Source organism: Oenanthe melanoleuca, chromosome 12 (genome assembly GCF_029582105.1).
Source record: "Oenanthe melanoleuca isolate GR-GAL-2019-014 chromosome 12, OMel1.0, whole genome shotgun sequence".
NCBI lineage: Eukaryota > Metazoa > Chordata > Aves > Passeriformes > Muscicapidae > Oenanthe > Oenanthe melanoleuca.
In genome coordinates, this window is record NC_079346.1 from 6,238,623 (window position 1) to 6,251,319 (window position 12,697).

The following is a 12,697-nucleotide window of genomic DNA, read 5'->3' on the forward strand; positions in this document are numbered from 1 at the left end:
AAAGCATCAATGTGTTGTTTGCAAAATGCCTTCCCCATGCAGCTGGCTGAAAATAGGCTGTTCAACAGCAATATTCCCTGTGCCATTGTTCTGATAATGTTCATAGCAGGCAGGATGTCAGGTCTTTCTAAGGCAGAACTGATAACCAGGGACAGATTTGGATGAGAGTGTATATAACTCTGCTGTTCCCTTCTTCTCCTCTGCAGAAGATGAATTTGCTGTGACAGCAGCATTGCTGAACTGCTGTTGGGGTTTTGTTTGAGGAGTTTCAACCTGTTCCTCCTCTGAGGCAGTGGTGGTGGATGCTCATGCATCTCTCTCTTCACCTCAGGGCCCACAGCTGGTGGCTTCAAGTCAATCACAGGTGGGCAAAAGTAGTGATACCCAGCTGCCCAGTAGAGGAACATCATTTTTTCCCTCTCTTTTTACCTTAAAATTTCCAATTTTTGTTTTCCTTTCCATTTTTATTTTTTGCTTGTTATCACCATCTTCCATTTTCTGTTTTTACTTAAATAAGGAGAACTATATAGGTATACTTTTAGGTATATAGATATACTTTTGTTATCAGTTCTGTGTCTCTTTGCTGGTGCTGATGCTCCATTAATAGGAAAACAGCCATGGAAGCCTGTCAGCTACACCCTGCAGGTGAGGTACCTCCCTGGGCCACTGTGTGCTTAACACTGAGCCAGCACCTTAGTGATTCCTGGATCAATTCCTCACAGGACTGATTTCCTGCAAGTTAAAGCTCAGCTGTTGCAGTCTATTCTCCCTCTTGCAGGCCCCCATTGGTCTTTACACCCCTTATGACCTTTTAGTCTGATGGAGAAATAAAAGGACTGGTCAGCAATGTTCCTTCTGACCTCCCTAATACAGTGACTAAATGCAGGGGAAGTACCAGGGAAAGAACCTGCAGAGAATCTCATCTGCTGTCTTTCAACAGCCTCTCCTGTTTCCACTGTCAGGACAGGCAGGAACTGGACCAGGGGTTAGATTCACAAAGGTTATTTTCAGGTATCTTTAAAATCTTCTCATCCCTTTGCTCCCAGATAGTGGATTTTCTCCCAGATTCCTCAGTGCACTTTCCCACTTAGAGAAGTCTTTCCACCCATAGTGCAGTGGCTGTTTGGCTGCATTTGGCATGCCTCTGTGGTTGCCTTTTTACACCTCCTCTCTTACATGTTTTCTCAATGATATAGTAATTTTCCAGGCCTAAACTCAAACAACAAGCGGTGAGGCTCCTGTTCAGCAATGACTGGCCTCAGTCCTTGTGTTACAGGTGGCCCATCCCTGGCTGCAGATCTCCTGCACATCTGCACATGCCACACAGGAGAAATAAAGCAATAAATAAAAGGGCAATGCTAGGAATATTTGTCTCCCAAAGCACTGGCTCTGAGTACAGGAATGCTTGAGACTTCAAGGGATGCATTGAAGCACTAGCACACTTCAGGGATGAGATGTGAAATGCAGCATCTTCAGGCAGATCCCTGAGCTGGGTTTTGGGAGGTCTGCCTGTGGTTTTGCCCAGTTTCCAGAGTCACACTGTATACTCCACACTGCAATCATTACTGTTGCTCAGATCCTAGGGATTTAGAAACAAGGATGTGTAACAATGAGGGACACTAAGCACACAGAAATTTTCTGTGCTTCTAACTTTCCCAGTGACTGATTTGTGCAGTTATTAAGGAAAAACGGTGTAGTCAGTCCTGTTCCAAGGGCATTTAAAGCTCTATTCATATTTTAATTTTACTAGCTCACAGGGGAGGTGAATGAGCCAGCAGCATGGATGAAAATCTGTCTGATGCCCAAGACTGTATGCAGGTTGACAGAATTTATCCCTAGTGCATTAAGCCAAGATTGTTCTTTATAAAATGGGGGAGGAAGCAGCAGCCCAGTGCTCCTACAACCCCCCAGTGTGATACACACCTGTGAAACAGGGCTGACATTTCTTGGAGAGCTCTTTACTTTGTGTTTTATTCCATCCAACACAGAGAAATCCTATTCTGGAACAGAATATCGAAATGGCATTGTAGTACCACTGTTCACTAAAAATGAGAAGTGTCAGTTAGCTGAAGCACCTTGCTGCTTCAATTGGTACTCTCCTAAAAGTGCCACAGCATGTAAAATTGGCTTCATCAGTACTTTCCACATCACACTGTATTGGCATCCTTTGGTAGCTCACACATCTAATTTGGGGAAATGCCATCCAGTGCCTCCCTCCCTGGAGAGTCTAAGGGGCTCTGTGGGGCTTTTGTTTGTTTGTTGTTCAAGGTTAATAGTGTGGAGCAGGGCAGGGACACAGCTTTTAGGAGAACTTTGTGTGCTCACTGCCCTGTTAAATTTCTGTTCCTGGTGAAGTCATTTGTGGTGAAGTCTTTCCAGGGCAGGGAAAAGAGGAGGAGAAGGTGCTGCTTACTGGGAATGTGGCAGAAGAGATGCATGGCTTCTCCTGCTGCAGTTACCTCTTTCTTCCCATATATCTTGTGAGGTTTCCCAGCTTGGGGAAATTATTGTATTGACTTTGGCATTCAGGGCCTTAATCCTTGCAGGAGTTAAAGAACCCAAGAGCATCCTTTCCTCTGGGCAATTTATGCTGGAGCAATGGGCTCCAGACACACCAGCTCTTTCTTCCACTGCAGCAACACATCAAATTGGACCTTTTTCTCTTTTTTTGTTGTTTTTTTTTTTTTTTCTTTTTTTTCTTTTTTTTTTTTCCAAATGTGTTTTAAGACATCATCTGAGGCCACTCACCAGTCCCTGCAGCTGAGTTTGGTGGTGGGAAGGTGAAGATTTAGTGGGTTGTTTCATTTCTCCCTTTTGCAGCAATGATTTGGGGAGCTCTGTGCCTCTGCTCCAAGTCAAGAGGGCACTGCAGAGACAGGGCAGGCCAGCATGGAAGTTCCCATGCCCAGGGCAGTGAGGGCTCTGTGGGAATACTGGGGCAAAGCCTGCTCTTGTTCAGACTGTGGGCTGTCCTCCAGCTCTGAGAGAGCTCCTCAGAACCCACTTGCACAGGGGCTCTGGACAGTGCTCACAAATGCATTCAGACTATACATTCCAAAATCCCTAATGCTCCTGCCTTTTTTATTCAATCACTCCATTTCTCTGAGGAGTCAGTTTGGATTAAACATTTCTAAAGCCTCTTTCAAAACTGCAGTGTGGTGCTTTGGTGTGTTTTGTTCAGGTCTCTGGTCCATTTGCTCTCCCTTGAAAGTAGAAACCCCTCATCCCTTTTAAATGTATAAGAATCACGTGTATTTTCTGGCCATTCACCAGCTAAAATCACCATGACCATACACACTCAGTACCCATGTGCCTTAAGTCATAGCTCCCTAGTTTGTCAGGACAGGAAAGCCAAGCTGGGTGACTCTTGCCTTGCATGTGTCCCCACCCAATTTTATGGATTTCTCAATGTGCCAATGCAGATGGCACAAGACCATGCTAAAACACGTTGGTGGGAGAAACAGGGCTTCAGAGCAGCAATAAATATTTCCTAAATATCTCCTGAAGCACTGCATCCTTGCTTTCAGCCTGTCTCACTGAAGCCAAGGGAATTACCTGCTGAAATACCTTGCTGTTGTGAAGCTAATTTGGTTTGGATGACACAGAGCCCCTGTTGCTGGACAGCACACAAAGGTTCCAGCATTTTAAGGCTCCTGGTAAAGGTTCAGGTGGTGAGGAAGGATCCAGGCTTTCCTTGGTGATGTGTCTGTTGAGGTATTTTATGCTCAAGAGACTTCAGAGGTACAGAAGTCACCAGGATATGGTTTCAGTGTCTGACAGCAGCAGTGTTAGTGGTATTAAAAGGTGATGCAGACTAATAGGCTAAAAGGTATCTATGAAGGTACATTGTTGGGTTTGCTTGTAGTTGGAGAAGTTTGCTGGAATCCAGGAACACAACCCTCTTGGAAAATGGGTGTAAAGCATTGGAGGGCTCTGTTGCTTTCCTGCTTTATTTCATCCAACACATTTTGTCTCAGATTGTTGGAAGGGATGAACCAGGGCTTACTTACAGCTGCTGGCTTTCCATAAAATCCTTAATGTGGGGAAGTCTAAATCTGCAAGGATTGATTTTAATTTCCTCAAAAAAGTTGCTCCTGGCAGAATCTGATAAAGGCATTTTTAGTCTAATCCTTCCCAGCCCTGCCCTTGCTGAGCTATCAGAGCATAGCTATCTTAGGGAATTCATTTGGTGATCACCACAGCTTGCATTCATTGTCTTAAATACCTCCCAAATCGTCGGCTGATGGCTGATGCATGGTGGGTCTGAAAAGTGGTCTGACAGCATTTTCTGCAACTTTTCACTTTGGGGGAGAGTGTTCCCAGGTTCTTGCCTGGGATATGCCCTTCTGCCCTTTGTGGAACTGCCCGTTCAATGCACAAAGTTCTCAAGGAGCAGTCATTCCATTTCTTCTTGACTGCTCTGTGGTGCCTTTTTCTTCTTGCTGAGATTTGTTCATTTGTGCCCAGGGCTCTTGAGTCCTCTTGGTGCTGGACTGACCCTGCTCCCAGAAATTCACCAGAAATTTTCTACAAATTTTTAAGATATTTTGAACATATTCTGTGGGGTTTTTGTTTTCCCTGCTGCCAGCCCTGTGCATCAAGTAGCAGCCTTTCTGTTTTAAGGAGATCCTAATGATCAAGATGTACTCTCATCTTCCAAACGATCAGATCAGGAAATGCAGAAAGGGTTATTTTAAAGCAATTTGCACACACTTGGTAAAGCAGAATGATTATCTCCTAAACTCTGAAACAGAAAACAAATTTTTTGTGGAAACAAAAACACAAGCAGAGCAGAGCAAGGCATTGCAGGAGATGTTTAACCTCGTATTTAGCATCTTTATGGAAACAGTTGATATGGAAATATTTCTGCCATATTTATTTAAACTTTTTTCCTTGCATTTATTTAAACTAGGTAGTATATTTATTTGAAAGTATCAGCAGCATGTCAATCTCCAATTCTTGGCATATTAACAACACTAATCATGCAATAAACATAAAACCCTTAAATTTGTGCTAAGTGCTTTGATCCTAATGCTCTTAGGAAAGTCCTCTAGTTTTTGTTCTCCATGTAAAGTGCCAGGTGCAACTGTGGTGGGTTAGGAGATAATAACAAGGGGAAGGTTTGCTAAAGTTTTAGAGTGATGGCTATAGCTGATTTTTTGAAATGCTGTTTCTCCATTATTTTATATGCCACAAACTTTTTGGTGGTTTTTTTTACAGAAACATCACAATTTGTTCTTTTCACAGCTTCCTCCGTGCCTGACTGTCCTCCCAGGTTCATCCAGGGGTGGTATTTGCTGTTGTGCCTCAATCACAGGCTGTAAACAGCCTTTCAGAGCAACGTGTTCCCACACTTAAGTGGAGGCAGAGGCAAGTTGACCACAGGCATGCTCAGGTGCATGTGATCCTTGGCTCTAGGAAGCTGGTTAGTGAAAAACTTCCATACAGTACCTGGCTACACCTTCAGGGCTGTCTCAGAGGTGCTTAAAACCGGTAGAGGCTTTTCTGGTGACTCAGGGAGCCTTGGATAAGGTGAGGCTGTTATTCCAGAAACCCAGTCTGCCCCCAGTACTTGGAAGCATTTTCTATGGGGGTTGTGGGAAAGAAGTCAAGAAAAAGAGGAATGTAAAGACAGTGATTTTGCCAAATGTTTTGAGGAAGGCAGGGTCAAAGCTTACCTCGTTGTATTGCTGTTATTGGTAGGTACTATAGGCAGGCAGCATTTGCAGCCATGAAGAATCCTGTTAATGAAATGCAAAGTTTCTCCAGGGTCCAAAATAAATGATGAGGCTGATGGTGGTAGTTGGATGTAGCACTTCCCTGACTCACATGGTGTTGAGATGCAGCCTATTAAATTATGCTTTGCATGTGGCTCACATATGCCTAAAATCTATGTGCCAGATAAAAGTTGAATACCTGAGATGGATTAGATGGCAGTTATTAAGTAGACTCTTTGCAAAGGAATTTTCAGTCTCTGATACTTGGTTAAATTAGATTATTCAACCTTTCTTTTCTGTCAGTGCAAATGAGATCATAACTCAAATGTGCATGAAAGCAAACGGGTGGTTTAGATCTGAAAATGCACAGCTGCCTAGATTTGATTTATATTAAAGGCAGACATAGAAATGATTAATTCCAGCATCTTGGGAATTACATTTAAGTATTAACAAAATTAAGCAAATTATGCCTCAACCTCTGAGTGCACCAAGGTTTGCACGCAGACTTGTTTGATCATGGGATCACGAGATAAATGTCAGAATCAGGCTCCATGCCAAAGTTAAGCATCTTGTAGAAAGGGAGTAATAATTTTGGAAATAACTAGTACCAAATTGTTGTGAGATCAAGTTTTTCTCAACCAGCCTCAGGTCCCCAGAAAGGTGCTTGCATTGTTGCACAGTGTGGTGAGTCTTCCTTTAGGATAAGCAGTCTGATCCCATGTATTTTTTAAATTAAGGATGCTCTGGGCTGTACCAGCTCAGGATGTAGGACATGAGAGAGTCCTGATCAATGCTCTAAATTTACTCTTTAACTTTGGCTGTCACAGTAAAGTGGCATAACCTGCATGAAGACTGTTTACCAAGGAGCACTTGAATTTTTGTTTAAGCATCAGTGTTGGTGTTTAGTCCAAAGACATTTAATGGATTAAAATATGAATCCATTTGCAGGATGTGACATTTCTGTCTTACTGCTGACTTTCATTACCTGGGGAGAGAAGTAGAGAGAATGAAAAAATTAACTTCTGATGAAATTTGAAGGCTTATAAAAACAGGATAATGTTAGCTTGATTTTTCTTCTGTTGATCCTAAAGAAAACAAGTGAGGTTCACGGATCTGGGTAACTCGTGGAAGTTTTATTTTATTGCAAGGGACAGCATTTCTTCTGTTTTTCAGTGAAAGATTGGATGTTGCTTATTGGGTTTTTTGGCCTGTCTTCGAATTGGATCTGGGCTCAGGAAAACTCAGAGGCAGCTGTCCCTGCTCAGCCTCTCAGAGGAGCATCATTAACAGCTCTTAAACCTGTTGATCAATGGGACCTCAGTGATCTTTCATCAATTTGTAACACTCTTGCAGCAGGCAAACAACCTTTTTCAGGGTGTCTTTTATACAAGCTTTTAAGCATCGATGTCTGGTTTTAGAAGCTACATCCATTTCTCTCCAGATTGGTATGAACTTTTCCATTTAGAAACTGCTCTCTCGCTGGTTCTTTGTGGGCTGAATGAGCTGTAAGTAGGGCTGTAATATAAAATATTCACAGGTGTCAATGTATATGCCAATTTCTATTCTAGTGGATCTTCCAGAGCTGCTATATATATAAATTTTTTAGGTTTCAAATGTATTTAAAGGCTGGGAAGAGCTTGAGCTGTAATATATTTCTTGGGATATATATTGATGGAGTGACTCCAAAATGAAGGTTGAAGCTTCATTTTTGCGTGTTTTCTCCATTCTGAAAAGAAAGCAGAACATTTTATATGGAGAGATGGTTAAAACAGTGTGTTTGCCCTCAAGGATTAAACCAGTCTGCTTATGACGTAGCATGTAATGAAGAAATGGAAGCTGAGGCTCTGGGTGCATCATGCTGAGTAAGAGGCTTGTTCTACATGGAACTGTCATATTAAATTCGTGTCGTGATTCCAGACCCCTTTGATTCCTAAATCTTTGGAGGAGACTAATCTGAAATCAAAGTGAAGTTGCTTGGGGTTTGCATGCCAGAAGTGGTCACATTTGAAAAAGTTCAGTGAACCTGCAGAGGGAGGTTGAAATTAGTTGCTTCACTACAAAGCTTGCAGCTAACATACCTGCTGGTTTGCTTTTTGCTTTGATTCTCCAGGCTCTGCCTTCTTGCCACCTTCTGAGTTGTTTTCAAAATGCATAAATCTTAAGGATGAACATGTCCTGGTTTCAGTCTGTTTAGTGAAGAAAAAAAGTCAGACTACACTGATGAAACAAACACAAGCTTTTATACTAAGGACAAGGAAATGCTGCACTTTTCTGCCTTGTCCTTTGTGCAGCTGTTTCCCTCTGTGAAGGTGCAGAGCACACTTTACCCTCCTGATTTACCAATATTTGACATCCCTTTGTACCAAGGTAAATGGAAATGGTTCCTTTCAAGTTCTAAGTAGATACTGAGGGCTCCTGCCTTGATCCCTGTAAGAGGACTCTGCTCCTTTGAAACGACTGGAGCAATGCCAGGAATTCAGCCTGTTATCCCTGCTGAATGTCAGCTGTTTTCTCTATTTTGATACTGGCATTTTTGGGGGCTTTGACCAAGAATATCACACGATATTAAGTGTCTGCACTCAAGCTTTGTGTAGCCTGCCGGGGTCCTGGGGAGGTGCTTTTTGGTCCAGCTAAAAGAAAACGCCCTGGGTAGCCATGGCCCCTGTATGAGTGTGCAAGCTGATCTGTTGTTACTTTATATTTACAGTGTTCTGTCTCCTGTGGAAGGGGCCAAAAGCACCGCAGTGTGTACTGTTTGTCAAAGGAAGGGAGGCATGTAGAAGAAGAGAATTGTAAACACCTTGCTAAGCCCAACGTGCAAAAGAAATGCAGAGGGGGCAGATGTCCGAAGTGGAAAGCAGGAGATTGGGGCCAGGTGAGCCATGTTGTGTACCCTTTTGCACCTTTTTGGTATTCTTCCTCCATCAAATTGGTTAGAGCCTGCTTTTCCAATCACTTCTGTCCTCATGAATTATTCAGGATAAAGGTTTGGGGCCACTGTAAAACAGTGTAGCTTCATAGACAGCAGTGGAGCAGCAGATTTGTACCAGCTGAGAACTAGGAAGTTTGCTTTTAGTGTCTATCTGAAAGCAAATTCCTTGTTGTATATTTTAGGGTTTTGCTAGAAAGATCATTAGTGTATCATATTAAGGAGAATCTACTATTTATTCATGTTTTAATATCATTTAAATATCATATCTCAAGTTACATTTTCCTCAGTTTTGAGAAATAAATTCATTGCTTGATTTTTCCCTCATTAAAAAGTCAGACAGTGATACATAGAGCAGAGGCTGCTGGAAATGAAAAAGCATTTTTAGTTATTAAACATTTTGCTTGCTGAAAGCATACCTTAAATCCTTATTTTTTCTGAAAATAATGTCTTTGTCATCACCTTGAATCTGCTGCATTACATTTTTAACTCTGAATCTTGCTTTTCCCTCTACCTCATTAACGTGCTAATCAGAGGAATTATTGAAAATCCCAGACTAAATGAACTGTTAACTTGTAAAACATCGTGTTCCCTTGCCTTCTGTCTTCTAAACTTAGGTACAAAACGCTCATTCTTGCTGTATTCAAGTTCCCTGAAAGACAAACCATTAACATTGCTACAGGCATACATGCAAATGTTAGGACCAGGACAGCATGTTGTTGATTAATCCACTAATAAAAAGGACAATAAACCTATTAATGATCTATGATTGTTTTCAGACTTGTATTAGGATTTTATAAATCCTCACCTTTGGATTCACAAGATAGGAGTATTTGCCTTTATGTGGGTAAAGGACTGAGTGCTCATTCACCATGGAGTTTCAGTTACCAAGGTCTGGGTTCTTTACCTGAGGGTAGGAGCATCCAGCCTTTGAATTCCACAGTACTGCTCCCATATTGGAAATTAAGTCAATATTATTACCTTTATTACCTTCAGGACTGAAACCTCAATTTTATACAGAAGCCAGACTGAAATGAAATGTGAGGCCATTAGACAGTCTTGTGGTATCCAATTTGCACCTTATTTAAAGTGACTGCTCCTGAAAGCAGTTTTTTACAGCTAATAATTGTAAACATAATAATGTAATGGTTTGTCAATTGCATTAAAATACAGTAATATTAATTGATAAAAGTAAGTGGTTTAAAATTTCCAGCTTTTCTCTGCATCATGGATGTTAATTTTATGCAACTGGAGAAAGGAGCCCATGTTAGTAGGAGAATGAGGTGATTTATGGTCTGAGGTAATCCCTTATGACCAGGCAATTAAGGAATATTTGTATGCTAATGAAATGCTAAGAACAGGCTTTTCCAAGAGTAGCTCCTCAGCCCAGGTTCCTGATGCAGGATGTGCTCAGCCAGCATCTTGCTTAGGGAAAAAATAAAGGGGTAGAAACACTTATACTAGAATGTCAAATTGGGCTTTTTAAAGCCCTGTGAAATGCTGTGACATGGATCTCTGAGCCTCACTGGTGCTGGCAGTATTTTTTTTTGCCTGTGACAGATGAAGAGTTGGGGCTGTCACAGGCTGGGAGTGGCCCTGTATCCTCTGTAAGAGGTATTCAGGGCTTTGCCAGAGATTTAATGACTTGGAGCCAAAATGGATTTAGGTCCTGAACTTCTCATTGAGAGCATGAAACAGTTTGGTGCTCTGAATACACAGCAGATCAGGGTATAAATTGGGCATGAAAATTCCATGTGACTTACGCCATCACCAGTGCCACTGTTGCAAAGAGGAACCATGATCAATTTCCACTTAGATATTATCCAAAAAAACCCTAACTTTCTGAAGGTCTAAGTGTCTCAGAAAGTTAGTCCCAAAGCTGAGCTGCTGTGCTTTTTCTGCTGAATCAGCCAGCAAAAATCTGCATGAGAAATAAGGCTAGGTTTTTCTATAAAATTGCATCCTTGTGTCACTATATATGCACAGGATCCATTGCATATACCTTTAGGTGTTGGGTTTTTTATCTTCTGGAAAAGGAATTAATGGGAAAACAAAGATCAAAAAATACAGGAATAGTTAAAAATCAGTCTCAATCAGACACAGGCTGTGCTGGTGCTCCAATCCTAGAGTTTTTTTTGCCTTGGATGTTTTGTATTCAGAGAGTGGTTAGTTTTTTTTCTACATTGTTAAGAACCCACTTCCCTGGAGCAAATAATTTTTGATATATCTCTAAAAAGGCTTTTTTTCCAAGTTTTAAGTGTGTTTATGTCTGCACTGAAATCCCAGATTTAATGTGCTTGTTTATCCTAATTGGTGTCAATTATGGCCATTTACCTTTCATTTAACAAAAATACCAATATTTATTCTGCTGTCTAGTATTTGCATACTTCAGCTACAGGCTGAAATCCAGCCCTATCTAAAAACACAGGCAGAGCATCAGGTGGAGCTTCTGGCACAGCCCAGGGAGCATCCTGTCCCCAAATCCAGGTGTCACACACAGTGCAGCCCCCCATGAAAAAGCCACAGTGCTGCTTGCTTTATCCATACCTGGGCTTTTTATATTGGTGATAAATCCAACTCAAAAGATATCTTAGAGCATGGTAGGCTGTGTATGTTTCTCCAAGTTTGTGCCTTTATTCTCTTTGAAAGTCCCCTATGGAATGTGTAGGACAAAGAGCATTGTTAATCCCAGGGAAGCAGCAGCATATGGGAAGCATTTGCATCACTAGTGACAGAAATCTCACAGCTGTTTTCAAAAGCTACACAAAAGTACTCCCAACCTTTTACAAATATCTGAAGCCAGACAAATAGTCACAGTCAGCTTTTCTCTGGTTTTCTTGGCTTTATGGGGCATTGGATAGTAAAGCAAAGAGCATTATGGAGGAATACAGAAGAGGGAATTGCTTCCCCATTAGGCATCACTGAATTCCCTGCCTTAAGAAGGCTTGTTTTAGTGGGCATTGCAATAACAGGCTGTGAACTTACTTTCTTAGTTCCTGATATATTAACAAGTAATATTAGTTGTTATTAATAAGTAATATTGGTTGTTAATTCAGCTGTGGTTTTAATACATACCTTTAATTTTTATGCGCTTTCTTCTGCAAATGCAAATTCTCTTTACTCCAAATCTGTATAGTATACTTTAAGGTCTAGCCAGGAAGAATCTGTTCCAGAGGAATATTAAGTATTGCTAAACATATTAGTGTGCAGTCACAACACTAAGAAATGTTGCGTGAAAGAAAAAATAAGCTGTTAATAGTATTGCAGTATAGATAATAATTTAAAGACGTCTGAGAAACACAAAAATTCAGGCATTTGTTGCTGTGCCTTGAAGCTGAGAGAAATGTGCCCACAGTGTAATGATGGAAATGTGAAATGCAGTTAATTCCAAAAAGACATTTGTTTTCAAAAACTAACTGTGTTCCCTGGCTTGGAGCATGTGCATGTGCAGATGCATGCTGAAAGAAATCCCAGCTGTATCATACCTTTCCTTCTCTGCAGCTACACTCTTTCTTCTATAAATCCGAGTTTGCTTTTCATTAAAGCTCACTCTGTTTGTGGCACTTGATGTATTTTGAACTATTACTTTTTTGAACCAGTGCCTGAGAAGCAATACTCAGAGCAATAGTCAGAGCCGGGCCGCCTCTGGCACGTCGGGGCGGTTTAGCAGTGCCGCTATGTTGCAATAAAAACAGATTTTTCAATAAAAATCCTGTCCAGGAAGTCCTGACCCCACTGAAGCCAACGGCAGATATTCCCGCTGGCTTCGGTAAAGCCTCGCTGTCCGTAGCCCAGAGCAGAGGCCGGACCCTGAGCTCAGCCGGGCGGGCGTGCTGGGGAGCCGCACTCACCTTGTGTCCGTTCCCGCAGTGCTCCGTGTCCTGCGGCCGGGGCGTGCAGCGCCGCTCGGTGCAGTGCCGCAGCGGCGGCCCCGCGGCAGCCCCGCAGCCCGAGTGCGACCCGGCCGGCCGGCCGCCGCCGCAGCGCCCCTGCCAGCTGCGCCCGTGCCCCGCGCCGCGCTGGGCAGCCGCCGAGTGGCAGCCGGTAAGCG

The 12,697-nt window shown here is 42.2% G+C and overlaps 1 protein-coding gene and 1 long non-coding RNA gene across 9 annotated transcripts in view; one reads left to right on the top strand and one right to left on the bottom strand.

Annotated features, from left to right (window-relative positions):
• The window catches only part of ADAMTS9 (ADAM metallopeptidase with thrombospondin type 1 motif 9), a 77,949-nt gene that overhangs the window by 47,669 nt on the left and 17,583 nt on the right, over positions 1 to 12,697 (top strand). For 6 of the 8 annotated variants that reach the window (XM_056501351.1, XM_056501353.1, XM_056501352.1 and 3 more), the window contains exons 29-30: positions 8,425 to 8,592; positions 12,517 to 12,690. The exons of 1 other annotated variant lie outside the window; for it this stretch is intronic. In XM_056501351.1, coding sequence (XP_056357326.1) covers positions 8,425 to 8,592; positions 12,517 to 12,690 — 342 coding nt within the window. The remainder of the gene's footprint in view (positions 1 to 8,424; positions 8,593 to 12,516; positions 12,691 to 12,697) is intronic. One more of the 8 variants, XM_056501355.1, reaches the window with a different exon arrangement.
• On the bottom strand, positions 952 to 12,606 carry LOC130258195 (uncharacterized). The gene is made up of 4 exons (XR_008841450.1): positions 12,498 to 12,606; positions 11,194 to 11,299; positions 7,796 to 7,903; positions 952 to 6,702 (listed from the first exon to the last, which is right to left on the bottom strand). It is a non-coding gene; the product is annotated as an uncharacterized LOC130258195 (long non-coding RNA).